The sequence below is a fragment of the Chionomys nivalis genome, chromosome 5, assembly GCF_950005125.1.
Source record: "Chionomys nivalis chromosome 5, mChiNiv1.1, whole genome shotgun sequence".
Classification (NCBI taxonomy): Eukaryota; Metazoa; Chordata; class Mammalia; order Rodentia; family Cricetidae; genus Chionomys; species Chionomys nivalis.
Genome location: NC_080090.1, coordinates 65,345,604 through 65,372,807, shown reverse-complemented (window position 1 = coordinate 65,372,807; position 27,204 = coordinate 65,345,604). Strand labels below are relative to the sequence as shown.

The window sequence follows — 27,204 nt, the reverse complement described above, 5'->3', positions numbered from 1 at the left end:
TATTTGTCTAGGAAGAAATACAGTCTCATGTTTTCTATTAGTCATTTGTGACTTTTCATTAGTGGTTAATAATTATCGACTACTCACAATGGGTATTGAGAACCACTGTGAACATGACACCAGATTACTAGGTCAGAACTTTGCTCTGCTTAAATCTATGCAATATGTGAGCAGAGCTGATTCATAACAAAGGATGAAAATGATATATGAGAATATTACCGTATAGGATCTAGAAGAAAAAGAATGAAATTTGGCCTTAAAACTTTGTGGCATATATTTTTCTTTATGTGATAGTTTTATCTGCTTACATTGTAATTGACTACTTGCCTCTCATCTCCGTTAGACTTTCAAGTTCGACAAGAAAACGTATCTGTCTGGGTTATGACTATGTGTCCAGGCACTAAGCATCCGTTGAGTTATTTACTAAATGGAGTAGTACATATATTCAATGAATTACAGCATCTGTTCCCGATGTTGTTTGTAGAAGCATGGCTACCAAGCTTTTGGGCAAATGTTATGATGTTGCTAAAAATAGTATTTTCAGACTGCCTAGAGGAAACCCACATTCTTTATTTAATTAAACTGCATCATTTTTGTGTGTTCATACCATTTCATAAAGCAAGAAGGTGAACCATCCCTTGGCTTCCACATTATGCAGCCTAATTATAAACACAGGGTCAGACCTCTATACTGGGAGGCAGTCGTTCAATAAATCAGTATTACAAATGATATGCCCCAAAGGAGTATTTACTGGTTACTTTAGCGAACTTATAAATGAGTAGCTTAAGACCACAAGTAATTAGATGGGGTCAGGAGTAAAGAATACCTATAAAATGGATAGCAAGTTTTCCCCTATTCTTTCAGGCTCATGACTTCTTTTATGCTGATTTGTGTTCTAAATTATCATTGATATGAGTATTCCAATTTATGCCTTTCAGTAGTTAAATGTAAATAATTTTGATTGCAACCATTAAGGAACAAACGAGTCATTGAGGAGCAGAAAGCTTTCTGGGCCAATTAGGAATTGTTCTTAAGTTTTGATGCTCATAATCCAGTCAGTAGCACTCTTTTCCTAGTACACTATTAATTGTATCAGTTTCTTATCATTCATTGTGTGTGTGTGTGTGTGCATACATGAACATGTTCATGAATGCACATGTGGAGGTCAGAGGTCAGCTTCAGAGCTCTCATTCCATTGTGTGGGTTTTGGGGATTAAACTCACATTGTCAATTTGGCAGCAACTATTGAGCAATCTTGCTGACCCTGGTAAACTGTTAATTAGAGGTAATTTTAATCAGATTTATTTTATTTGTTTTCATAATGAAGTTTAAATTTTTTAAAATATTCTAGTATATTAATTTCTTTTTCAACAAGTCAGGAAAGCTAACAAGTGTGAGACAGTGCTAAGGTCTTGTTGAAAGAGCATTATGAACAAACTGGCATATTGTCTATAAATAGTAAATACCTATCAAAGATTTTTATAGGAATATGATCATAAATAGTCCCAGGACATTTCTCTCAAACACTATATGTGCATTCCAATTTTATGTTCCTGGCTTATTGCTTTGAAATTGAATGTAATTAGAATAAGTAAAACACTGCTATTTTTAAATTATTATTTATTTATTTTTATTCTTTTTTAATTAAAATTTCCACCTGCTCCCCGTTTCCCATTTCCCTCCCCCTCCTCCCACATATTGCCCCCTCCCCCCACTCCCCTCCCCCTATCCCCACTCCTCCTCCCCCCCTCCCCCGCTCCATTCCCCCTCCCTCTCAATACTGAAGAGCAGTTCAAATTCCCTGCCCTGCAGGAAGACCAAGGTCCTCCCACTTCTATCTAGGTCCAGGAAGGTGAGCGTCCAAACAGGCTAAGCTCCCACAAAGCCAGTTCATGTATTAGGATCGAAACCTAGTGCCATTGTCATCTGGCGATGGATCGAGATAGAGACAGAGACTCAATTTGGAGCAACGGTCTGAGCTCTTAAGGTCCAAATGAGGAGCAGAAGGAGGGAGAACATGAGCAAGGAAGTCAGGACCACGAGGGGTGCACCCACCCACTGTGACAGTGGAACTGATCTATTGGGAGCCCACCAAGGCCAACTGGACTGGGACTGAATAAGCATGGGTTGAAACTGGACTCTCTGAACATGGCCGACAATGAAAGCTGATGAGAAGCCAAAACACTGCTATTTTGAGTCACACCTTCATCTCCAAATAGTGTCTTAACTAAACTACTTTTTCCAACTTTAAATGTTTTCTTAATGTCATATTATTTGATTTTCCCCTTTGTGAAATTTGGTAGTGTTATATAGGGACACCTAGATTGTGCAATATTTGTTCCTTTAATCAGCAGCCCTCACTTAGTATATAATAGGAGAATAAGGGTTTATTTGATAAAAATTAATGGGACAAATAACAAATTGATTTTCATTGTTCTTCTCTGTAAACTTGAGGAATTTGCCAGTGCATACATTTTGGCAGTCAAGACTCGTGGAATGGAACATGTGAAGATACTCGCTAACTGTGCACCCTGGCTCTCAGTAAGCAGATCTCTCTGCAGGAGATAGAGTAGTCACCGAGCTCTAGTCTTCCTTTTACCAGCATCATCATCAGGCATCATTAGTTACTTGAGAGCTGTGGGTACCAGCTCATTTGAGTACAGCTCCTTAGCTACTAGGATTGAGTATTCAGTCTCTACTTTTATGAATGGCTGTTTACATGCAAGAACTTTTAACAAATTGTATGAGTGTATATGGAAGAAAAGGATAGAGATAGAACAGTCAATTATACTTATGGAAAAAGTGCATAAATACTAAGTTATTGACTGTGGTTTAAGAGTTGACAGTATGTGGCTGGAGAGAGGGTTCAGTGTTAAGAGCACTTGCTCAGTTCCCAGCACCACAGGACAGCTCACACCATCTCCAGCAAACATTCACTCATACACATAAAATAAAATATAAATAAAATTTAAAAATTAGAAATAATATGGTGACTGAAGCCAAAATACTACAGCTTTAGAGATCTCTCTTGAACAACTAGAATATTTTTCTGTTAGACTATGAGATTGTATGACACACTCATCACTTTCAGTATCTTCATGTAAATAACATTAGTATTTTATGATAGGAATTATTTTTAGTGTTTTATTCTAGTGAGATCTTAAAATATCACCTTCATTCAAGCTTTAAGTTCTAATAAAGATTCTAAGAAGACATTCTAGCAGAACTTGAAAGCTCTATGTTTGGGGAGGATTGTGTGAGTATGGGTGTGCGTGCACGTGTGTGTGTGTGTGTGTGTGTGTGTGTGTGTGTGTGTGTGAAGCCAGAGATCAGCTTAGCTATTGTGCTAACCCTGGGTCTCCTTAAATGAGTGTAATTTTTCCTTGTCTACTTATCACAGGCATCTATAACAGAAGACCTAGCTACTTAGATGTTTTGAACTATAACTGGCAGGCAAAGGGTGCTATAGTTTTCTTTTGGTATTGTGGGCCAGTGTGCTGGCAACCTCTGATTCCCCCACTGAGAATGAGTGAAAGACCTTTCTTTCCTCTAATGTAGAGACTGAGGCAGTTAACCTACCAGCATGGTTTAGGACGGCCAAATACGCAGGGCTCACCGTGACTAAGAACTGTGCATAGACTATTCATTCATGGCTCCTCTCTGCTTGCTGAGACTCTACCTCCACTTCACTAGGTGGCTGGTCCCTTGCAGGTTCAGGTCTTTCTGTTTCCACTTTTGGACCTGAGAATCTCTTTCCCCTGAGCCCTTGTCAGGTACTGTAGCAGTGCTTTCCTCCAGGCTGCTGGGTGCTGCATTGCTCTAGTGTGCAGATTGTCCTGGGGGAGGGGGCACAGATGCATGTTTAGACTGTTATCTTCCTATCGCTGCTTTTGGGGAAAATGTGTCATTCATTCTGCCTTATTGATGCTAGATTTCCAAGATCCTTTATTTACTTTGTATTTATTAATTTATTATTTTTATAGCACTTTAGACAATATATTTGAATCGTTTTCTTTTCCGTGCCCCGGATTCTCTCCTTCCCTCCCCATCCAACTTCATTATCTTTCTCTCTTAAAAACAGTACCAAAACAAAACAAGAAAAAGCCCAAGAAGCATGAAGTTCTTTTTTTTTTTTTTTTTTTTATTTTGGTTTTTCGAGACAGGGTTTCTCTGTGGCTTTGGAGCCTGTCCTGGAACTAGCTCTGTAGACCAGGCTGGTCTCGAACTCACAGAGATCCGCCTGCCTCTGCCTCCCAAGTGCTGGGATTAAAGGCGTGCACCACCATCGCCCGGCCAAACATGAAGTTCTATTTGTTTAAAGGTCTTATATTGACTATTGTCTGTGAGTGCCAAGTCAGCTTGTTATAATGTCATTAAGTATTATTTAGTTGATCTCACTGCAGGTGAACATTTAGTCATGTTCACTCTGTGATTTTTTTCTGGTATTCTTAATAGAAGGTAAAAATACCCTTTATAAGTATGTATTAGTTGTACTTCCTGTTTTGTTAAGCCTCTCAGCCAAGGGATGTGTGTTTGCTATGCCTGTAGCCAGCTTGCCCATACTTTTCATGTGCTTTCTTAGTTATACGACCATCATCATAATCTGTTTTTAAAAGAAATGCTATATAGCTTTTAGCGGTCATTCCCTAGTGTTAGCAATAATATACAATCTAGTTCCATAGATTAGCCTGTTCCAAATACTTCAAATGACATAAGAATATATGACCCATTTTAACAGACTTCTTTCATTAATATGTTTTTTAGAGTCTTCCATATTGTAGCAGTACTTTATACCTGTGTGTGTGTGTGCGCGCACACACGCACGTGCATATGGAGGCCAAATGACAGCCTCCAGTGTTGTTCCCAGTAGTAAGGAGGCCGATTGTTCGTTCCCAGCTGCCCAGACCTGAAATAATCACTCAGAAACTATATCATTTGAATCACTGCTTGGCCAATAGCTTAAGCATATTTTTAGCTAGCTCTTACATCTTAATTTAACCCATTTCTATTAATCTGTGTATTGCCACATGGCTGTGGTTTATCGGCAAGATTCCATCTGGCATCTGTCTGTGGCAGGGGCTAGGTGACTTCTCTGCGTCTCTGCCACTGCCTTCCGCCTTCTTTCTCCCAGCATTCAGTTTAGTCTTTGTGTCTGCCCACCCGCCCCCAGCTCTGCTCTACCCTATCACAGGCCAAGGCAGTTTCTTTATCCATTAACCAATAAAAGCAACACATATACAGAAGGACTTCCCACACCAGTTCCTCAGGGGTCTTTGAACTTCTTTGAGACAGGTCTCTTACATGCTTGGAGCTCAGAAAGTAGGTGAGGCCAGTAAGCCCCAGGGGTCTTCCATTCTCCTCCTCCCTAACACTGGGATAAGAAGTATACACCACCATCCTTGGCTTTTTGTGTGAGTTCTGAGGATTAAACTCAAGTGCTTATGCTTGCTTGACAAATACCTTACTGACTGAGCTCTCTCCAGCCCCCGTTACCTTATTCCCTTTATAGCTGAGTGGGTCCTGCATCCCATGTGAACTTTGCTATGGACTGTCTTCCAGTTGACTTTGGGTAGGACAGTCATTGCCCACACATCAATGGCTTTAATCTCCAAATTCGCATGTAATTGCTGCTGTCAGATACAGTTACTGTCTGCCCAAGCTTCCTTCCATGAGGAAAGCTGTGCCATGCTTTGATGAAGAGTTATAAATTAAGGTTTTCTGAAACTTTTTGAAGGTTTGGAACCTGTATGCTTCAAAAATTTAAGCTATAAAATTATATTGTCTTTTAAATATTTTATGAAACTGACCTGAATAAGTTTGACAGTAATAAGAATAACAAAGATTTGAAGGTTCACTGATTATAATTATATTTCTGAATTAATTATGAATACATTCCCTTTTTGGATTTGTGCTCCATTGGCTACAGTTCAATACATGTACTTCTAAGCTCATGTCACTCTTCTACTTGAATATACATGTGTGTGACTCCCTGCGTAATGGAGACTCAGTTCCACTTTGACTGTAGTGACGGGACAGATCTTGCGGAGCACTGCTGGGTGGGAGACCGCCTGTTACAGTGGTGCCTTCTCCACTCCAGGTCTGGACAACGCACTACAATCTAAGTTGACCAGCAGCAGGATCACAGGGTAAGAAATCTGTCATTAGATGACTTTGTGGCTGCATGAGCATCAGAGTGTATGTACACAAACTACAGCCACTCTGATGATGCTAGGTAATATGGTCGTGTGATTGTCATCCGGTCTCTCTGCAGGACTGTCTGCTGTGCAAGTGGACTTTTCAGCTAAGCAGACATATTCTTTTCCATTAACATTTCAATGGAAATTTTCTATTGGGATAATACATTTCTTAGCATCTTTAAACATAATTTGCTAGATACATGTTTTCATTTTTCTTACTTCCCAGGGTTATCAAAATAATATAAGCTTATAGACCAGTTAAAGTATAGATTGCCTCTATTTAGTAATCTAAGGTTTGCACTTACAGATACCTTTCTGACTGAGCTCTCTCCAGCCCCCGTTACCTTATTCCCTTTATAGCAGAATGGTATTCTCCTGTAAGGACATAACACATTTTGTTCATCTGTTATTGGACTATTGGGTTATTTCCATTTTTTAAAATTAATATTTATTTATTTGTATGCATGTGAGCATGCATAAGTTTTTATGTATTATGTGCATGCAGAAGCCTGTGGAGGACTGAAGAGGGCCTTGGATCTAGAGTTGCAGGTAGTTGTGAACCACCATGTGGGCACTAGGAAGCAAACCCTGGTCCCTTGCAAGAGCAGGAAACACTCTTAATGCTGAGCCATCTCTCTAGCCCCCACAGTTCTTTTGAACAATGCTGCTGGGAGCATTTGTGGACAATTTTCTATCGGGCATATATCTTCATATGGGCTATAAATCTAGGAGTGGGGTTGCTTGATCAGAATCATAGACATGATAAATCCTAAATATTAAAAAATTGAAAGACAAGAAAATCCTAAAGCTCATAGTTTCGAAAGATTAAAATCCCAAATATTGAAACCTGGACAACCAAGATTATAAAAATTGGAGTTCCCTTTCAAAAGAAAATGCCACCAGGTAGGTTGAAGCTAGTCAGGAACAGTAGCTCATACCCATAATCTCAGTGCTTGGGAAACTGAGGCAGGAAAATCACTTAGTTTAAGATCGCCCTGGACTTTCACAAAGTGACTTCCAGGCTAGCCTGGGCTATAGAGTGAGGCCCTTTCTCAAACAGAAAGGTAGAAGCTGAGTTTCTGGGTAACGGACTGGTTGTGGGTAACTGGTATTGAGAAAGTGTAGTGCTCCTTTTGCTCCTTTGTATGGTGCTGTGCTTGCCTTTGAGACTGTCCTTCCTCAGAGGGTGACAAGAAGTGGAAAAGCCAGTACCCTTCTGAACCAAACACTGCTTGTGTTTGATTGTCAAAGAAGATACGCTAGGTGCGTTTAACTACCCAGCCTAACGTAGAAAGACCTGTGCGTACTTACTTTCCTTTGACTAGTTGATGGGGTTTTCAAAACTGTCCCAGTGTTTGTTTGATTAAGTTTTTTAATTCAAGTGTGTACAGCTCATACCCTTGTGTGAACTGAAAATTTAGAACTCTTCCTCTCATTTATATAATAATGACTGGGGAAAGTGAAGGGCTTTATAGTCATTTATCTGGGGATTTGGTGGACCTTGCAGATTCTTCTGCAAACCATAAAGATAGATTTAATGTTGGGTGTGACTGAGGCTTCCAAAGGTTCATTTTAAGGTTGCTACCAATAAAATTCCATTTGACCGAGTACATTTGATGGAAATTTTTGATGGATTGGCCAAATAATATGGCAGTGATGATTTAAAAACTCACCATTTATCTGTATTGGAATGCCATCTAGCTTATGAAATTCCAGAAGTTCTTAATAAATTAAAGTCACATTTGTCTGGAGAACCCATTCAGTTGTTGATTGCTTTGAAAATAATTACATGCACAGCAGGATGAGGAGACCCCATCATGTCACTGCTTGATCAACGACACTGTTCCGTCAACCTCGAGGAGTGCTTATGAGTTCTTATAGACTGGATTTCCACATAGCCAGTATGACACCGGTGTGGTCCAGATGGGAAGACAGAAAAATCTAACAGAATGACGATGTTTCAAATCCTAAAGGAATTAGAAAATGGGCAGCAGCATGTAGAAGGTGAATGTGAATGCATTCTCTGAGGGGGGAGAAAATTCATGCAGTGTAGGGGTCGACATTGCAATTAATAACTATGGAAGTTGGCCAGCTCTATGAATTGCCTCCACTCAGTTGCCGTTATCAGTTGCTACAGTACAGTAAATACACTTTTTTGTATTTTTTCCTTTTAGTTTTTTTGTTTGATTTTTAAGTGGTTGGCATTTTTAAAAATAATTTGCTATGTTATATATGTCATCTTCACATTTCCTGTACTAGAAGTATACATTATATAACGTTTAGAGAGTTCTGGTTCATTTTTATGGCTTTTTGTTGCAAAATGGACTCAACAAAAGAGTGTTATTACCTAAGTGAACTCCTACCTAAGGATTGTGTGTGCGCATCAAGACTCAAAGCTTTCCCAGGAGAGATGTTCTTTTTGTACATCTGCATTTGTGCTACATAAAATTTCTTACTACATTGGCTCTTTGGGTGACTTTTTTTTGCAGTAGTAACTCCTTGAAAATTTTGATTTGTCTCATCAAAACACTTAGGTTTTCATTAAGGGATTTAATTTTATTTAATTGTTGTGAGTGTTTGCTGTGTGTGTGCAGGTGCCCAGGGAGTGCAGAAGAGGATTTCAGATCCTCGGAACTGGATTTAAAGTCAGTTGTGTGCTGACTTTTATGGGTGCTAGGGAGCAAATTCTAATTCTCTACAGGAGCAGTACCTGTTCTTAGCCACTACGCCATCTCTGAAGCTACCTCCCCTCCCCCACACACCTCCTTTAAGGATGTTTTAGACGACAGCATTTATAAAGCTGAGTGCACATGGTTACCAAAAGGGGGGGGAAAGGTTTTTGAAAAGATTAGTAAAATTCCAAAAAGAAGGGAAAAAAGATTTTGAAGGCATGAGGAGGCCATGGTATGCAGCAGAGGCTTGACACTGTAAGGGGGCCTGGAGCTCCTGCAGGGAGCTTGAGAAAGGCCATTGGTGAAGGTGCAGCCTCAGTTTCAGGTGAAGCCCCAGGATTGAAGGGGCTGTGGGAGTTGAGGCAGTGTTAGGGTCCCTGATTAGAGCCCATGAGAGGCTATTGGTGAAAGTGCAGGCCAACTGAAGCAGGAGACATCAGTGTTTTGGAGATACCAGTACCACAAACAACCACCAGGGACAGCAGCAGGCATGGAGTGGAGCTGGCCTGAAACTATGAGACAGGCTATGTGTGCTGTGACAAGCTGTTTGGAGTCTAGAAGATTGTAGACCCTGAGTTTTATGCTGTTGAACTTTGGTTTTGCTTTGATTTCATTGTGACTCTCCTTATTCTTCCTTCTTGGGCAAAGAAAGTATTTAAATTTTTTAAAAATAGGAACCCACAGTTAGGAGATCTTGGCTATTTTAGAGAGGCTTTAGAACTTTAGAGACTTGGATATTATAGAGAAACTTGAACCTTGAAAGAGGTTTTTGGCTGTTTTAAAGGGATTGAACCTTTAAAGGTTTTGGTTTTTAGAGGCTGTGGGACTTACAAAGTCTGGAAAAGGCCTGACAGCTGGATCTCATGGCATTTCCTCAGCTGGGCTCGTCCTCTCCGATGACTTACTCCAGCTCGTGTCAAGCTGACACACAACCAGCCAACGCCGGTGTCTTGTGGTGTGTTCTTCCAATTGCTAAAGGAAGAAGTAAGCCGCTGGCTCTTCTGGAGGATGGGAGAATTTCCTGCTCTGCCTTGTTTTGCTCTGCCTTGTTTTGCTTTGTTATGGGTTATAGACCAAGCTGATCTCAGACTCCTATCTTTGCCTTGACCTTGCCAGTGCTAATGCCACCAGTGAGTTTGTGTGGTACTGGGAACAAAATCCACAACTTTATGCTTGCTAGGCAAGCACCCTGCTAACTAATTTATGCACATTTTTACTGATAATATTGTCATTATTTAGTAATGGTTTGCAGAAAAGCTTGGAGAAGAATACAGTTCTTCATAGAAATAGCATAAGCTTGGCTGTCAGAGTTCTTTGGGTGGAAAGCCACTGTTGCACTTATTATGTCACATTGCCTGCTTTCCCTCTCTTCAGGTTTCCAATCTGTCAAACCTGATGGATTTCATCAAATCTAAGACAGACAGACAGACAGACATTCAACTTTCTAACGTTTCTGAAATCTGACTGTGACTTAAAATTGATGGTAGGTCATAGTTATTGACTGGTTTTTCTTTCTTAGCATTGTAGAAAATAATGGTACTTCTCGTAATTGTTACCTGTGTTAAATGCAAGATGGTGCCAGCGCCAGCTCTGAACTCTTGTTCTGAAGTTGAACTGGGGTAGTGTAACTTTATGGAAGATACTGACGAGATACTAGTCTTCCTTTTCTTGCTCTCCATTTTCCAGAAAAGTTTGCATGAAGTTGGCATATTCTTCCTCTACCAACTGGAAGAACTTGCTAGTTGTTTGGATTTGAGAGGTTTGCTGAGATGTGTTAGAAGGGTCAGACGTTTAGAGCCATCTTCTTCCCCCACGTTCGAACATCTGCACCTGTGTTACCTGTGTTTCTGAGGCACTCGCTTTGCAGCATGGCTGTATCTTGACCATAGTTTTTACTATGTTAACTGACTTAAATGATATCATTTTTCATGCTGGGTTCTGTTCTATCTAAATAGATCTATCTTACATCCCGAAAATGATCATGTGAGGGAGGTAAATTTCCCAACTTTACAATGAGGAAAGAAAGACAGAGCAGTTAGTTAACTGCACAAAGTCCTATAGTTCAAGCTGTAAACAAGTTATGAATAGAAGAGAATCCAAAAGGGTACCATGTGGAAATAAGAAACCACCTTATACATATTAGTGTGCCAATTTTTGGAATAAGTATTTTTCAAATACCAAAGTGTTTCTTACTGGTTTTAATCTTGATCCTGTAACTGTGAGAGCACAGATCAGGTGATCAAGGTTCAGGTATCTAGTTGTCCTTTGCTCTCTCAGTGAAGGAGCATTTGGATGTCTTACATAATATAGCTTGAGGTGCTACAAAGGCCTGGCAAATTTTATCACATTCTCTGCCAAATCGAAGACTTCCTTTAACTGCTGATGCAACAAAATAACTTAATGGATTTTGAGTAGAGAAAAACGGGATATACCTCTCAGCTTTAGAAAAGCTAATTACATTTATTTATCTGGGGGCCCCTCATGCCACAGCACTCCTTTGGAAGTCAGAACAGCTTGCAGGTACCTGCTCTTCTCTCCCACCCTGTGGGCTCTGCGGTGAGACTCCTGTTGTCAGACTTGGTGGCAAGCACCTTTACCCTTGGCACTGTCTCTCCGGCTCTAACCTTTAAGCTTTTGTGAGGGACATTTCACCAAAGTGAAAATCAAGAGGCAGGAATGTTATCCCTTGAGTGGATGAAATGAACAGAACAGATCGGTGGCTTTGTTGTGGTTCAGTCTGACAATGGCCGACTATTTCAATTAGTATGTGTTGAAGATACAGGATTTTATCACCCTGAAGTTGTTGCAGAGCCATAATATGTATTTTTTCATTTCTTAAGAAAGAACAATGCTAGGGATAAGGAATATATTTGGAATAAGCCACATCTAAATATGATGTTTCTTTCTTTTCCTAAAGGTTTTAATTAAAATATATTTATTATGCATAAGATTTCATTTTATCATTGTCTGTGAGTAAAAAGCTATAAATAGCCCAAATATACAACTGTTGGATATTGGTATATTTCATTACTGCATAGACATTTACAGTGGGTGTAGAATTATTTTGGGGCCCTTTGCTCCTCCATGTGAAAATAAGCAAGGTAAGCTGTGCGCATGCTTGGGCTTCTTTCCTGGGAACAGAGCCTGAACTGTGGTCTGAGCAAACTCCCTGATTTGAGCTAGAGTTTGAAAGGGCGCTGGAGGGGACATCCTGCCTAGGGCTCCAGAGAGTGCAGATGATCCCTTGACTGCATTCTAACCTGTGCATGTGTGAAAGGAAACTGGCGGCTCAGGAAAAGGCGCACAAAAAACGGGGTAGCCATTTTCCTAGAGCTGACGTAGTTCTGAGAATATTTTATCACCAGTGCATTTATGAGTGAGTCTATTAAGGATCAGACTGATTTCGGGTAACTTTATTGACTTGTTCCAAAACAGAGCCCAACCTAAGGAAAGTAGTGTAACAAGAGCTGGCAAACAGGAATGTAAAGTTTACAATGTGCAGCTTACAGTAGAAATCTTTTAAGCGAGCAAGAAAAAAAATAGCCAGGAGAATAAAAGAATAATAAAAGTGGATGCAGAAGAGATAGTGTCTTACTTAGGTTTTTATTGCTGTGAAGAGACACTATGACCACAGCAACTGTTATAAAGGAAAACGTTTACTTGGGGGCTGCTTCCAGTTCAGAGGTTCAGTCCATAGTAATTTGGCAGGAAGCATGGCAGCATGCAGGCAGACATAGTGAGAGTTCTATATCTGGATCCAAAGGCGGCATTGGAAACCTCAAAGCCTGCACCCAGTGACACACTTCTTCCAACCAGGCCACACCTACTCCAATAAGACCACACCCGTGAGCCTGTGGAGGCCACTTTCATTCAGACCACCACAAATAGAGATGATGAAATACCAGAGATGGTAAAATACCTAGTGTAAATAAACACATATATATTTGGAGACAGGGTTTCTCTGTGTAACCTTGGCTGTCCTGGAACTAGCTCTGTAGACCAGGCTGGTCTTGAACTCACAGAGATCCACCTGCCTCTGTCTTCTGAGTACTAATTAAAGGCCTACCCCACCACCGCCCAGCTTGTAAAATATTATTATGTTATTGCATGTTGTTATATGTTACATATAAATAAATTTTCAGAGGAAAACATGAGCATCATATAGAGTAACATGAAGGCCACATAAATACTACAGAAAGGGTGGTAAAAGATCTCCAGTGAAAATATACTATATAGGGTCAACAGCATATTAGCCATGGAAAGACCAGTGGACTGGAAGATGTGGCAAGTGAAGACAATCAAAATGAAGCAGGGAGCCTAAAAGGGTGAGAGAAGACAGGAAAAAAATACATAAATAGCTAAAATTCTCAACATTTGCTGAACACCGCAAATCAGATTTTCAACCTTTAATCATTGGGACCAGAAAATGTATCTTTATGAGTCCTTGTTGGGGACTGCAGACCACCAGACCCTGAATTTTCTGCAAATAACTTGTTTTCCTCCGCCCTGAGCAGCCTGCAGCTGCTCTGAGCATGGACCTTGATGGCAGGGGAGTGGTTTCTGGTGACTGCAACAGAAAGATCCCGAGAACTAGGGCATGGCCAGAGCCCTATATAAGCTGCCCCTGAACACAATAAAGGGGGCATTCTTGTTTCAAGGATGACCCATGTCCCCATGTCTCTGTCTATGTGTGTGTGTGTGTTTAAATCTCCAGGCCCTTGCCCAAGACTCGCTAACCATTTCGTAGTACAAGTGCTGTACTACGGGTGGGCTTAGTACCATACAACGTATCTAGCACATGAGAGCTGCCCTGTCCATCATAGTAGCAGCTCTGGTCTCTGCTAGGTGCCTGTGGCCCTACTATATGGACGGAGAAAAACAATCACCCCTGGACGAAAGCCACCTCCACAAGTCTCCAGGTCTAGAAGCTCAATGAGCCCCATGCAAAAGAAAATTAACAAAATTCTGTCAATAGGCGTCATCTTCAACATTTTGAAAACCAGAGAAAAAGATAAAAATCTTGGAAGTAGCCAGACTGGAAACATGGTACAGAGGATCAGAGGTGGAGATAACAACCTCCAGCTTCTTCCAGAAGTGAAGGGCACCAGCATAGCTGGGACAGTCGTTGTGACTTTCAAAGATGGAAGTGGATGTTCTTGAAATTTTCCTATTCTTTGTGTGACCTAATTCCTCTCCTTTGTCTGTGAGACCTGTTAGTCAGTCTTCTGTTTAATCTGTGTTCTACTTGTAAGATGTGAGTTTTCTATTTGAATTAGTGAGCTTTTCAATTCCATCTACGTTTCAGCCTGAGTTCTCTTCAGTGTTTCTATTTCTTACTGAGTTTTGTTTTCAGATCCTGGTGTCCTTCTTATTTCCTTCAGCCCATGTTTGTGTCTTCAGGGCATTACTGAGATATGTATTCCCTTTATGTTCATTGACCTGTTTCTTTGTGTCCTCTCTAAACTTCTTGAATTCTTTGATGAAGTTCTTGATGTTCTCTTAAGATCTGTACCTTGGGATCCAGCCATCTGATTCTCATTGAAGAACTTAGGACTTGTGGATTTTGGAGGAGACTTACTGTTTTGATTGTCATACTGTTTGTGGTTTTGCAATGAGACCTGAGTGTGAAAATTTTTTATTGTTGGTTTTGTGTCTGATATGAACACACAGTCTGGGTTTTACACGATGTCTTGTTCCAAGCCTGCATGTTGGGAAGGTACAGGCAGGCCTGCTAAGACAGCTAGGGCGCTGGGCATGGGTCCTGGGTTCCATCTGAGAATTGGGGTGAGTGGTGGAGGCTTAGGGCTAAGAGGGCTGGGGTGTGCCTGGTTAGTCACAGGGTGTGCTGACTGGGCTGTGCCTGCTATGATGTGCCATGGAATAAGGTCTTGCAGACTGAAAGTGAATGTTTATTGTAGTGGGGAGCTGAGGGCTGTGTTCCTGCCGCTCCAGCTCCTGGTTGCCTGGCTAGCTTATGCCCCAAAATAACAACACACAAATTGTATTCTTTTAAACACTGCTTGGCCCATTTCTATTCATGTGTGTAGCACCCCAAGGTGCACTTACCGGGAAGATTCTAGCTTACGTCCATCCTGGGTCGGAGCTTCATCGCGTCTGCCCAGAGAGGAGAGCTATCGAGTCTGAGCTCACTTCCTGTTCCTCCCAGCATTCTGTTCTGTTTACTCCACCCACCTATGTTCTAACCTATGAGGGCCAAGCAGTTTATTATTTAACCAATGACCTTCCTCCATCATTTCCCCTTTTTCTGTTTAAACAAAAAGGAAAGGCTTTCACTTTAACATAGCAAAATTACATATAACAAAACAGTTATCAAGTAAAAATTACAATATTTACATCTATTTTATCTTTATCATAACTAAGGAAAACTATAACTATAACTAACTATTCTTCAACTCCATCAAAGACTCCAAAGACTCCAGAAAGATACAATATTACCTAAGCAAACAAGAAATAAGCAACTTTCAAACTCTAGAAATGACAGAGACATCTCGCTGCCTTGACAGTCACCCAAAGTTTCTCTGTACCGTTGGGGCATCCATCTTCGGCCTACAGGCCCATAGTTTCCAGCAGACATTTCTATGAAGCAGGAAATTTCAAAGGCAGTTCAGTCACTATCTGCTGTGTCCTGCAGAATGTCTTGCAGACTCCTTCATGAATCAGGAACCCCGAAAGATCATCTCACCTTTAGGCAAGTTCACTAGTCCTCTCTCTCTGTGGGTTCTCTGTGTCCAGTTTATACAACAGTCCAGGCAAGAGCAGTTTCTTGCCCAAATGGCTATCAAACTCCATAAGGATCCTCTTCGATGCCCATCTTCTTCTTTTTTTTTTATTAATTCTTTTTTTATTTATTTTTCTCTTTATTTATTAATTAAAGGTTTCTGCCTTCTCCCCGCCACCGCCTCCCATTTCCCTACCCTCCCCCGATCAAGACCCCCTCCCTCATCATCCCTAAGAGCAATCAGGGTTCCCTACCCTGTGGGAAGTCCAAGGACCACCCACCTCCATCCAGGTCTAGTAAGGTGAGCATCCAAACTGCCTAGGCTCCCACAAAGCCAGTACGTGCAGTAGGATCAAAAACCCATTGCCATTGTTCTTGAGTTCTCAGTAGTCCTCATTGTCCGTTATGTTCAGCGAGTCCGGTTTTATCCCATGCTTTTTCAGACCCAGGCCAACTGGCCTTGGTGAGTTCCTGATAGAACATCCCCATTGTCTCAGTGTGTGGGTGCACCCCTCATGTTCCTGAGTTCCTTGCTTGTGCTCTCTCTCCTTCTGCTCCTGATTTGGACCTTGAGATTTCATTCCGGTGCTCCAATGTGGGTCTCTGTCTCTGTCTCCTTTTATCACCTGATGAAGGTTAATATTCAGGAGGATGCCTATATGTTTTTATTTGGGTTCACCTTCTTATTTAGCTTCCCTAGGATCATGTATTATAGTCTCAATGTCCTTTATTTATGGCTAGAAACCAAATATGAGTGAGTACATCCCCTGTTCCTCTTTTTGGGTCTGGCTCACCTCACTCAGGATAGTGTTTTCTATTTACGTCCATTTGCCTGCAAAATTCAGGAAGTCATTGTTTTTTTCTGCTGAGTAGTACTCTAATATGTATATATTCCATACTTTCTTCATGCATTCTTCTATTGAAGGGCATCTAGGTTGTTTCCAGGTTCTGGCTATTATAAACAATGCTGCTATGAACATAGTTGAGCATATACTTTTGTTGTATGATAGGGCATTTCTTGGGTATAATCCCAAGAGTGGTATTGCTGGGTCCAGGGGTAGGTTGATCCCGAAATTCCTGAGAGACCGCCACACTGTTTTCCAAAGTGGTTGCACAAGTTTGCATTCCCACCAGCAATGGATGAGTGTACCCCTTTCTCCACAACCTCTCCAGCAAAGGCTATCATTGGTGTTTTTTATTTTAGCCATTCTGACAGGTGTAAGATGGTATCTTAAAGTTGTCTTGATTTGCATTTCCCTGATCGCTAAGGAAGTTGAGCATGACCTTAAATGTCTTTTGGCAATTTGAACTTCTTCTATTGAGAATTCTCTGTTCAGCTCAGTGCCCCATTTTTTAATTGGGTTGATTAGCTCTTTACGGTCTAGTTTCTTGAGTTCTTTATATATTTTGGAGATCAGACCTTTGTCAGTTGCGGGGTTGGTGAAGATCTTCTCCCAGTCAGTGGGTTGCCTTTTTGTCTTAGTGACAGTGTCCTTTGCTTTACAGAAGCTTCTCAGTCTCAGGAGGTCCCATTTATTCAATGATGCCCTTAATGTCTGTGCTGCTGGGGTTATACGTAGGAAGTGTTCTCCTGTGCCCATGTGTTGTAGAGTACTTCCCACTTTCTCTTCTATCAGGTTTAGTGTGTTCGGACTGATATTGAGGTCTTTAATCCATTTGGACTTGAGTTTTGAGCATGGTGATAGATATGGATCTATTTTCATTCTTCTACAGATTGACATCCAGTTTTGCCAGCACCATTTGTTGAAGATGCTCTCTTTTTTCCATTGTATACTTTTAGCTCCTTTATCAAAAATCAGGTGTTCATAGGTTTGTGGGTTAAAGCCAGGGTCTTCTATTCGATTCCATTGGTCGACTTCTCTGTTTCTATGCCAATACCAAGCTGTTTTCAATACTGTAGCTCTGTAATAGAGTTTGAAGTCAGGGATGGTAATGCCTCCAGCCAATCCTTTATTGTATAAGATTGTTTTGGCTATCCTGGGTTTTTTGTTTTTCCATATAAAGTTGATTATTGTCTTCTCCAGATCTGTGAAGAATTTTGATGGGATTTTGATGGGGATTTGGTTGAATCTATAGATTGCTTTTGGTAGAATTGCCATTTTTACTATGTTGATCCTCCCAATCCAAGAGCAAGGGAGATCCTTCCATTTTCTGGTGTCCTCATCGATTTCTTTCTTCAAAGACTTAAAGTTCTTGTCAAATAGATCTTTCACTTCCTTGGTTAGAGTTACCCCAAGATATTTTATGCTATTTGTGGCTATCGTGAAAGGTGATGTTTCTCTGATTTCCCTCTCTGCTTCCTTATCCTTAGTGTATAGGAAGGCAACTGATTTTTTAGAGTTGATCTTGTATCCTGCCACATTCCCAAAGGTGTTTATCAGCTGTAGGAGTTCTTTGGTAGAGTTTTTGGGGTTGTTTATGTATACTATCATATCATGTGCAAATAACGAAAGCTTAACTTCTTCCTTTCCAATACGAATCCCCTTGATTCCTTTATGTTGTCTTATTGCTATTGCTAGAACTTCAAGCACTATATTGAAGAGGTATGGAGAGAGTGGACATCTTTGTCTTGTTCCTGATTTTAGTGGGATGGCTTTGAGTTTTTCTCCGTTTAATTTAATGTTGGCTGTCGGCTTGCTGTGAATAGCTTTTATTATATTTAGGTATGATCCTTGTATCCCTAATCTCTCCAAGACCTTCATCATAAAGGGGTGTTGAATTTTGTCGTATACTTTTTCGGCATCTAATGAAATGATCATATGGGTTTTTTCTTTCAGTTTATTTATATGGTGGATTACATTGATAGATTTGCGTATGTTGAACCAGCCCTGCATCTCTGGGATGAAGCCTACTTGATCATAATGGATAATTTTTCTGATGTGTTCTTGGATTCGGTTTGCCAGTATTTTATTGAGAATTTTTGCATCGATGTTCATGAGTGAGATAGGCCTGTAATTCTCTTTCTTGGTTGGGTCTTTGTGTGGTTTTGGTATCAGGGTAACTGTAGCTTCATAAAAGGAATTTGGCAATGACTCTTCTGTTTCTCTATTGTGAAATACATTAAGAAGTATAGGTACTAGCTCTTCTTGGAAGTTCTGGTAGAATTCTGCATTGAAACCATCTGGTCCTGGGCTTTTTTTGGAAGGGAGATTTTTGATAACCATTTCTAATTCTTCGCGACTAACCGGTCTATTTAGATCGTTTACCTGTTCTTGGTTTAGCTTTGGTATATGGTACTTATCCAAAAAAAATGTCCATTTCTTTTGCATTTTCCAGTTTTGTGGCATACAGGCTTTTGTAGTAAGATCTAATGATTCTCTGAATTTCCTCTGTGTCTGTGGTTATGTCCCCCTTTTCATTTCTGATCTTATTTATTTGCGTGTTCTCTCTGTCATTTAATTAGTTTGGATAGGGGTTTGTCGATCTTGTTGATTTTTTCCAAGAACCAACTTTTTGTTTCATTGATTCTTTGGACTGTTTTCTGTGTTTCTATTTTGTTGATTTCCGCCCTCAGTTTGATTATTTCCAGTCTTCTGCTCTTCCTGGGTGCTTCTGCTTCTTTTTTTTCCTAGAGCTTTCAGGTGTGCTGTTAAGTCCCCAATGTATGCTTTCTCTGTTTTCTTTAAGTGGGCACTTAGTGCTATGAACTTTCCTCTGAGCACTGCTTTCATCGTGTCCCATAGGTTTGAGTATGTTGTCTCTTTATTTTCATTAAATTCAAGGAAGACTTTAATTTCTTTCTTAATTTCTTCCTTGACCCAGGTGTGGTTCAGTAGTTGACTGTTCAGTTTCCATGAGTTTGTCGGCTTTCTGGGGGTAGCATTGTTGTTGCCTTCTAACTTTAATCCGTGGTGATCTGATATGACACAGGTGGACACTGATATTATTTTTTTGTATCTGTGGAGGTTTCCTTTGTTTCCGAGTATGTGGTCAATTTTCGAGAAGGTTCCATGAGCTGCAGAGAAGAAGGTATAGTCTTTCCTATTTGGGTGGAGTGTTCTATAGATGTCAGTTAAGTCCATTTGATTCATTACCTCCAACAATTCTCTTAATTCTCTATTAGGTTTCTGTCTGATTGACCTGTCTATTGGTGAGAGAGGTGTGTTGAAGTCTCCTACTACTAGTGTGTGTGGTTTGATGTCTGCCTTGAGTTTTTGTAATATTTCTTTTACATAAGTGGGTGCTTTTATATTAGGGGCATAGATATTCAGGATTGAGACTTCAACCTAATGAATTGTTCCTGTTATGAGTATAAAGTGTCCATCTCGATCTCTTCTGATTGATTTTAGTTTGAAGTCTGTTTTGTTAGAAATTAGTATGGCCACACCTGCTTTTTTCTTAGGACCATTTGCTTGAAAAACCTTTTCCCAACCCTTTACTCTGAGTAGATGCCTGTCTTTGTGGTTGAGATGCAGGCTAACGGGGGAGTGAAGGGGGTCTGAGAATGCTCCCGCTCCGTTTCCTGTGTCCCGGCGCGGGCCTAGAACACTCTCCCCACTCAGGAAGGTCTTCAGGGACAGGACCAGGCTCCCCGTTCGCCCGTGGACCTTGCCAATAAAAGGCTTCCCTCTCTGCAGGCCAGGCCCCCCAAAACCTACTTGATTTAATTGTAGTGGGGCGATCTGCTCTCATTGTGGGCTTCACTATTTCATGCCTGGACTATCCCCCACCCGCCGCTTCCGTCTGCGCGTGCCGGGGGGTCCGCTGCTTTCGTCTGCGTGGACCAGGGGTCCGCTGCTTCCCCTTCTTCTTGAAGTAGATTGGTGCTGCCAGGAGCAGAGTGTCTCATTGTAATGAAAAGTCCTAAGTTATTTAAACATTTAAAATGCCATATTCTTGATATCTTTGAAAGATATCAAGAATGCCTATCTAAAATATATCTATGTACATCTAGAAAATCTTAACTAACATGACTACAAACTTGACTATTATGATTATCTATAACAACCTATATACATTACAGTTTTAAATGAACAATACAATCAAAATACCTTAATCAAGATCAGAAATACTTATACATATAACAAAATTGACCTTAATCTCTATCAATAAAGCAAAATCTTTACTAATGGAAATTATTCATACCTATATTATATCCCCCTTTAAATGTAAAAGAACATTTATAAACAGTATTTGGGAATATGGGCGCAGTTATTTCTCTCCAAACTGCTTCCTGCTGAATGGGGGCGCTGTTAATCAGGTCTTTCATGGTGTAACCTGTGTGCTAGTTTCCTCTCAGCCAGCAGTTGAGCAAAGTAATTTTTTGAAGGTGTTCACTGCAACCTTTCAGGAGGGCGTGGTCTATCATACCATATTGGGATGGAAGCAATACACAGGGTCTCATCGTCTGTGAAAACAAAAGAAGAAACTCCTTTCCAAAGTATCATATCCTTAGATCCAAATTCTGAAGTCAAGGTATTTTCAAAATATCTATGTTGGATTAGTTCAGCATTTATAAACAAATATCTTTTAGCATCTGTTGCTCCTTCCTCAGCATTCAAACAATTCAAACAGAGCACAATAGTATATAGTATCAAGATTCTCATTGTATTTTCCATCTTTGTGTAGCTTTATTTTAACCTTTATTTTGTCTATTTTTACTTTTATTTTATATTCTATGTGTATCTTTGTCCTGGAATAACTCTGTAGACCAGGCTGTCCTTGAACTCTCAGAGATCCTTTTGTCTCTGCCTCCCAGGCATTGGGATTAAAGGTGTGTACTGCCACACCTTGAAGTCACAGAGGTCAATCTCCCTCTTCCTCCCAAGTGTTGGGATTAAAGGTTTGTACTACCACACCCAACTACTTCCTTATTTTTGTTTTTTTACTTTTAAGAACTTTAACTTTTAGCCTGCATATATTTTTAAACACACTGTAAATCATTTAAAGTTTTCTTTGTCTTTGAATCTCTCTTTACTGTATATCTCTCTTTTTCTGACCACATGAGTCTTTAATTTACCAAGCAATATCAGTAGGACGAAAGCCGTGGCTTTGACAGCTGGATCCAGCCCATTCCTTAGCTTTCCAGCCTCATGGCTGAGATACCTGCTGTAGCCATTTTTATTGCCACAAATCTAAGTCTATGGCGTTTCAAGGTCCTTGCCTGCAAGCAAGCTGCAACAGACAACACTCAAGTCCTCTCTCTGTAGTCGGCCCTCCTGCCTCAAACAGTCAGTTTGCCCTTGCAGGACAGCCTAGAAAGCCCGCATTTTAAAACAACACAACTTTTTTTCTGCTACGGCTGAAAACAAACAAGCATGCAGTCAGCTTTTATCAATATCATTTAAGTATTTCATGGCAGGACCTCTTAAAAGAACTGCAAGCTTTGCAGCTAAAGCTGAGTCAGGAAGCCTCTCTTAGATGAGAGCGCTTGCTTGCCTCTAGCAAGCAGAGCAGACCCAAGAAATTGCTGCTATCACGTCGGGTGCCATTTTGTAGTGGGGAGCTGCGGGCTATGTTCCTGCCGCCCCAGCCCCTGGTTGCCTTGCTAGCTTATGCCCCGAAATAACAACACACAAATTGTATTCTTTTAAACACTGCTTGGCCCATTTTTATTCATGTGTGTAGCACCCCAAGGTGCGCTTACCGGGAAGATTCTAGCCTACGTCCATCCTGGGTCGGAGCTTCATCGCGTCTGCCCAGAGAGGAGAGCTATCGAGTCTGAGCTCACTTCCTGTTCCTCCCAGCATTCTGTTCTGTTTACTCCACCCACCTATGTTCTAACCTATGAGGGCCAAGCAGTTTCTTTATTATTTAACCAATGACCTTCCTCCATCAGTTTATAATATGATCGTGAACATTTATTAAAAAATAAAAAGGATATTGCATCTCCATGGTAAAGATGGACACTCTCCCTTGTGATCAGTAAGAAGGAAGACTGCCTTTGTCACCACCCTACCATAAGTCCTGCTGACCTTCAACAAGAAAAAGAGTAAGTCACACAAACTGAAAACGCAGAAGTAACACTATCTGTATTCAGAACTGATTTGATCTTATATTTGAAAATATCAAAAGGTAAACCACTTTAATCCATTCCTCTCCTGGACGACTTGCTGAACTTCAGCTGTTCTAATAAGTGTGGACCTCCAATATGCTTAATATGAGGCATTTTTCATTGACTTATTTGCCATTTGTAGATTCTCTTTGGTACAGTGTATTAGTTACCTTTCTCATCCTGTGACAAAACACCTGACTGAAGCCACCAGAGGGGAGAGGTTTATTTGGGTTCTAGTTTCAGATGGTGCAGACAGGCACAGGAGTGGCTGTGTGTGTGTGTGTGTGTGTGTGTGTGTGTGTGTGTGTGGTGAAGAAGCTCCACACACATTGCAGACAGACCACGCAGCATGGAAGCTGCTCCAGTGACCCTCCTACACCAGCCAGGGCCGCCTCCTAAGGTTGCCCAGCCTTAGAGAGCAGCACTGCCGGCATGGGATATTATAGAAATGATGTCTGTTCAAATCTTTATCATAATTTGCTTCCTTATTATTGGCTTTTAATAACTATTTGAACATTTAGATAATGGACTTCATTGATAGGTGCTTTGCCAAGATTTTCTTGTTTGAAGCTTCATTGTACAAGTTCTTAGACCTTAATAAAGACTACTAACTTTTTTCTTTTTTAAAAAAGATTTTTTAATTTATTTATTATGTATACAGTGTTCTGTCTGCATGTATGCCTGTAGGCCAGAAGAGGGTGCGAGATCTCATTACAGATGGTAGTAAACCATGATGTGATTACTAGGAATTGAACTCAGGACCTCTGGAAGAGCAGCCAGTGCTCTTAACCTCTGAGCCATCTTTCCAGCCCCTAACTTTTTTCTTTATGAATCATACTTTTACTTTTATAATTAAAAAAGCTGTCAAACCAAAGGTTATCTAGGCTTACAACTCTAGGAATTGTTTTTTTCTAAGAGGCTCAATACTTGGGTTGGTTCTCACACCCTCTTCCCCTTCTTCCTTCTTTAGTTTTCTTTAAGTTTGCATTTCTTTTATTTATTTATTTTATAATATGGGTGTTTTGGCTTGTCTAGTACCACGTGTGTGCCCAGTGTCTGTAGTGGTTAGAAGAGGATGTTGGATTCCCTCTAACTAAAGTTGCTGTTACATGTGAGTCACCATGTGGGTGCTGGGAGCTAAACCTGCCTCCTAGAAGCACATCAGATGCTTTTAACTTCTGAGACATCTCTCCAACTCCAGTTGCACTTCTTAAACGCCATGTTTGTTCCAACTTTATCCTATCAATGGTGTCGAAATTTAAAATATAAGAGGATTGATTAAATTCTTACTTTCACTTTTTCTTGTATAAAGGAAAGCATTCTCAGACTGATATGGCAACTATAATCCCAGAACTGAAGAGGCTGAAGCATGAGAATGGCCATCAGTTTGATTTTATTAATTACCTTAAAATTATTACTAACACTCTGAAGAATTGGTTGAGAATAAAATCTTTGTCTGTCTGTCTTGTCTTTTTTGGGGGAGTGGGGGTTTGAGATAGGGTATCTCTGTCCTGGAACTCACTCTGTAGACCAGGCTGGCCTCAAACTCACAGAGATCCACCTGCTTCTGTCTCACGAGTGCCAGGATTAAAGGCGTGCGCCACCACCCCCCAGCTTAATTTTGGTGTTCCTTAACAAGTTGATAAATTTTAAATACATGTTGCTTTAGTCCATACATCTTTTTCCATCTTCTCCTTTTCTTCCACAGGTATCAGAGAAGAAAGGAAAAGAAGCCAATAGTGGTTTTGGTGGGCCAGTCGTTAGTTCTCTATATCATGAAGAAACAATCAGGTAATTTCTCTTCTGTTCTTTGACTATAGCATATATATACATACATGCATATGTATGCATTATGTGTGCACATAAGTATATATGGTATATATGTATTTTAACCTGAAAATAAACAATTTGTAAAACATTTTTCCTTCCTCTTCCCTTCTTGCCTTTGTTCATTTGTTCTTTTTTTTTTTTTGAGACAGAATTTCTCTATGTAGCCCTGGCTGTTCTGGAACTCACTCTGTAGACCAGGTTGGTCTCAAAGTCACAGAGATCCGCCTGCCTCTGCCTCCCAAGTGCTGGGATTGGGATTAAAGGCATGCACCACCACACCTGACTCAGTTATTCTCTTACTTGGATTCTGGGAATCCAGACTAAGGTTGGCAAGCCTGCACAGCAAATGTGTTAACTATTTTTTTTTTATTGAAAAAAAAAATTTTCCCCGCTTCCTCCCCGCCTCCCATTTCCCTCCCCCTCCTCCCGCCCCTCTCCCCCTCCCCCCACTCCTTTTCTCCTCCCTCTCCAGTCCCAAGAGCAGTCAGGGTTCCCTGCCCTGTGGAAAGTCCAAGGTCCTTCCCCCTCCATCCAGGTCTGGGAAGGTGAACATCCAAACTGTCTAGGCTCCCTAAAAGCCAGAACATGAAGTAGGATCAAAACCCTGTGCCATTCTCCTTGGCCTCTCGTCAGCGCTCATTGTCCACCATGTTCAGAGAGTCCGGTTTTATCCCATGCTTTTTCAGTCACAGTCCAGCTGGCCTTGGTGGGCTCCCAATAGATCGGCCCCACTATCTCAGTGGGTGGGTGCACCCTTCATGGTCCTGACTTCCTTGTTCATGTTCTCCCTCCTTCTGCTCCTCATTAGGACCTTGGGAACTCAGTCTGGTGCTCCAGTGTGGGTCTCTGTCTCTATCTCCATCCATTGCTAGATGAAGGTTCTATGGTGATATGCAAGATATTCATCAGTATGGTTATAGGATAGGTTCATTTCAGGTTCCCTATCCTCAGGTGCCCCAAGGAACTAACTGGGGACATTGCCCTGGGCACCTGGTAGCCATTCCCAGTTCAAGTCTCTTGCCAACCCTTAGGTGGCTCCCTTAACTAAGATATGAGTTTCCCTGCTCCCCTATCCAACCTTTGTGTTAACTATTTTTTAAACAAAATTTTAATGAATGTATTATTTAACAGAGCTGTTAGTTTTTGTGCTGTATAAAAATATTTTAATCCTTTTCTTTTCACACTGTGTGTAAGTCAGGAAAAGAATCATTATTGTTTGTTTGAGACAGGATCTCTCTATTTTGTAGCTCCTGCTGTCCTAAAACTTACTATGTAGAACAGACTGACCTCGAACTCAGGGAGATCTACCCACCTCTGCCTCACTAGTATGGGGATTAAAGGTGTGCACCTCCATGCCCGGCTACTCTTAGTACTTTTTTCTTTGTTCTTGTTTTGTTAGTTTGTTTGTTTTTGTTTTGTTTTCTTTAAGATGGTCTCATTTGGTCAAGGTCAGCCTTGAACTCACTACGTAGCTGAGGATGACCTTAAACTTAAACTCCTCACTTTCTTGCCTCTGTTTCCTGAGTGCTAGGATCACAGGTATATGCCACACATGATTTTTCTTAGTACTTTTGGCATTTTCATCTATATGTAATAAATATTATTGAGCAAAATATTGTGCTAGAGGTAAACGTAGTTAGACTTGACCTTAGTTCACCGAGTCATCTAAATATTGATCTTTTTATGCTAGTTCTAATTTTATCATATGTTTATTTATTGTATGTATGGGAGGTTTGGCATGTGTGCCACAGTATATATACAGAGAGAAACATGAATGCTCAGAGTATTGAAAGCCCTTATGCTCTTACAACCATAGTAATTCTCTTACTGTTCTCTTACTGCTACAGTGGATGTGGAAACCAATAGTTAGTCATGCTTACAATGGGAAAATTCATTTTACTAGTGTTACAATTCCATTATAATAAATTTAATCCTAATAATTTTGGGTAATATATGGTACTGTTACTTTTCTAAGTCAATTTGTGCTTTAACTGATGTTAATTACAAATTCTTGACAGAATTATGTTCAACTGATATGATAATCATTGATTTTTCAAAAGGATATAAAACAATGTCTTTTATAGAATGTTTTGGTTTTGGTGTTTTAAGACAGGGTTTTTCTGTGTATCCATAGTTGTCCTGGAACTCACTTTGTAGACCAAGATGGTCTCAAACTCACAGAGATCCGCCTGCCTCTGCCTCCCAAGAGCTGGGATTAAAGGCGTGCGCCACCACACTCAGCTTTTGCAGCTTATTTTTGAGTACTCTGATATATAAACTTTGTCATGTTTCTGCTGGATTTGCTCTAGACATCAATATGTACATTGAGAAATTAGGTTAAGAATTAAAAGTAGAATAAGTGAAGGGTGTAATGCCCACTCTATCCTGCAATGAGGTTTGAGCTTCTCAGTTATATTTTGTAGTTTTATACCTTATAATCTGCTAGAATTTTAATTCCACTTACCCAGGCAGCCATCTGGACCTTCTCTAAGCAAAGCCAGTCTAGTGTACAGATGAAATGATTGATGGGCTCTGGAATTGATTAGTTGTTCTGTGAGACAAATGAAGTGTCTTGGCAGAAAATACCAGAGGTCACTGCTGTGGTCAGACCAAAAAGCTCGTAGAATTTCAAAGAGATGTTTTCATTGTTGACTTATAAGTTTCAGTTTTTAAGCAGTAATAACATTTTGAGGTTATTTTGAAAAATGACTTTTCATTGGTTACTGGCTGCTCTTTAGTGTTGATTATAAA

The 27,204-nt window shown here is 40.5% G+C and overlaps 1 protein-coding gene across 1 annotated transcript in view; it reads left to right on the top strand.

The window, feature by feature from the left end:
• The window catches only part of Acbd6 (acyl-CoA binding domain containing 6), a 158,757-nt gene that overhangs the window by 33,861 nt on the left and 97,692 nt on the right, over positions 1-27,204 (top strand). Inside the window, exon 4 of the mRNA XM_057770976.1 lies at positions 24,332-24,414. Coding sequence (XP_057626959.1) covers positions 24,332-24,414 — 83 coding nt within the window. The remainder of the gene's footprint in view (positions 1-24,331; positions 24,415-27,204) is intronic.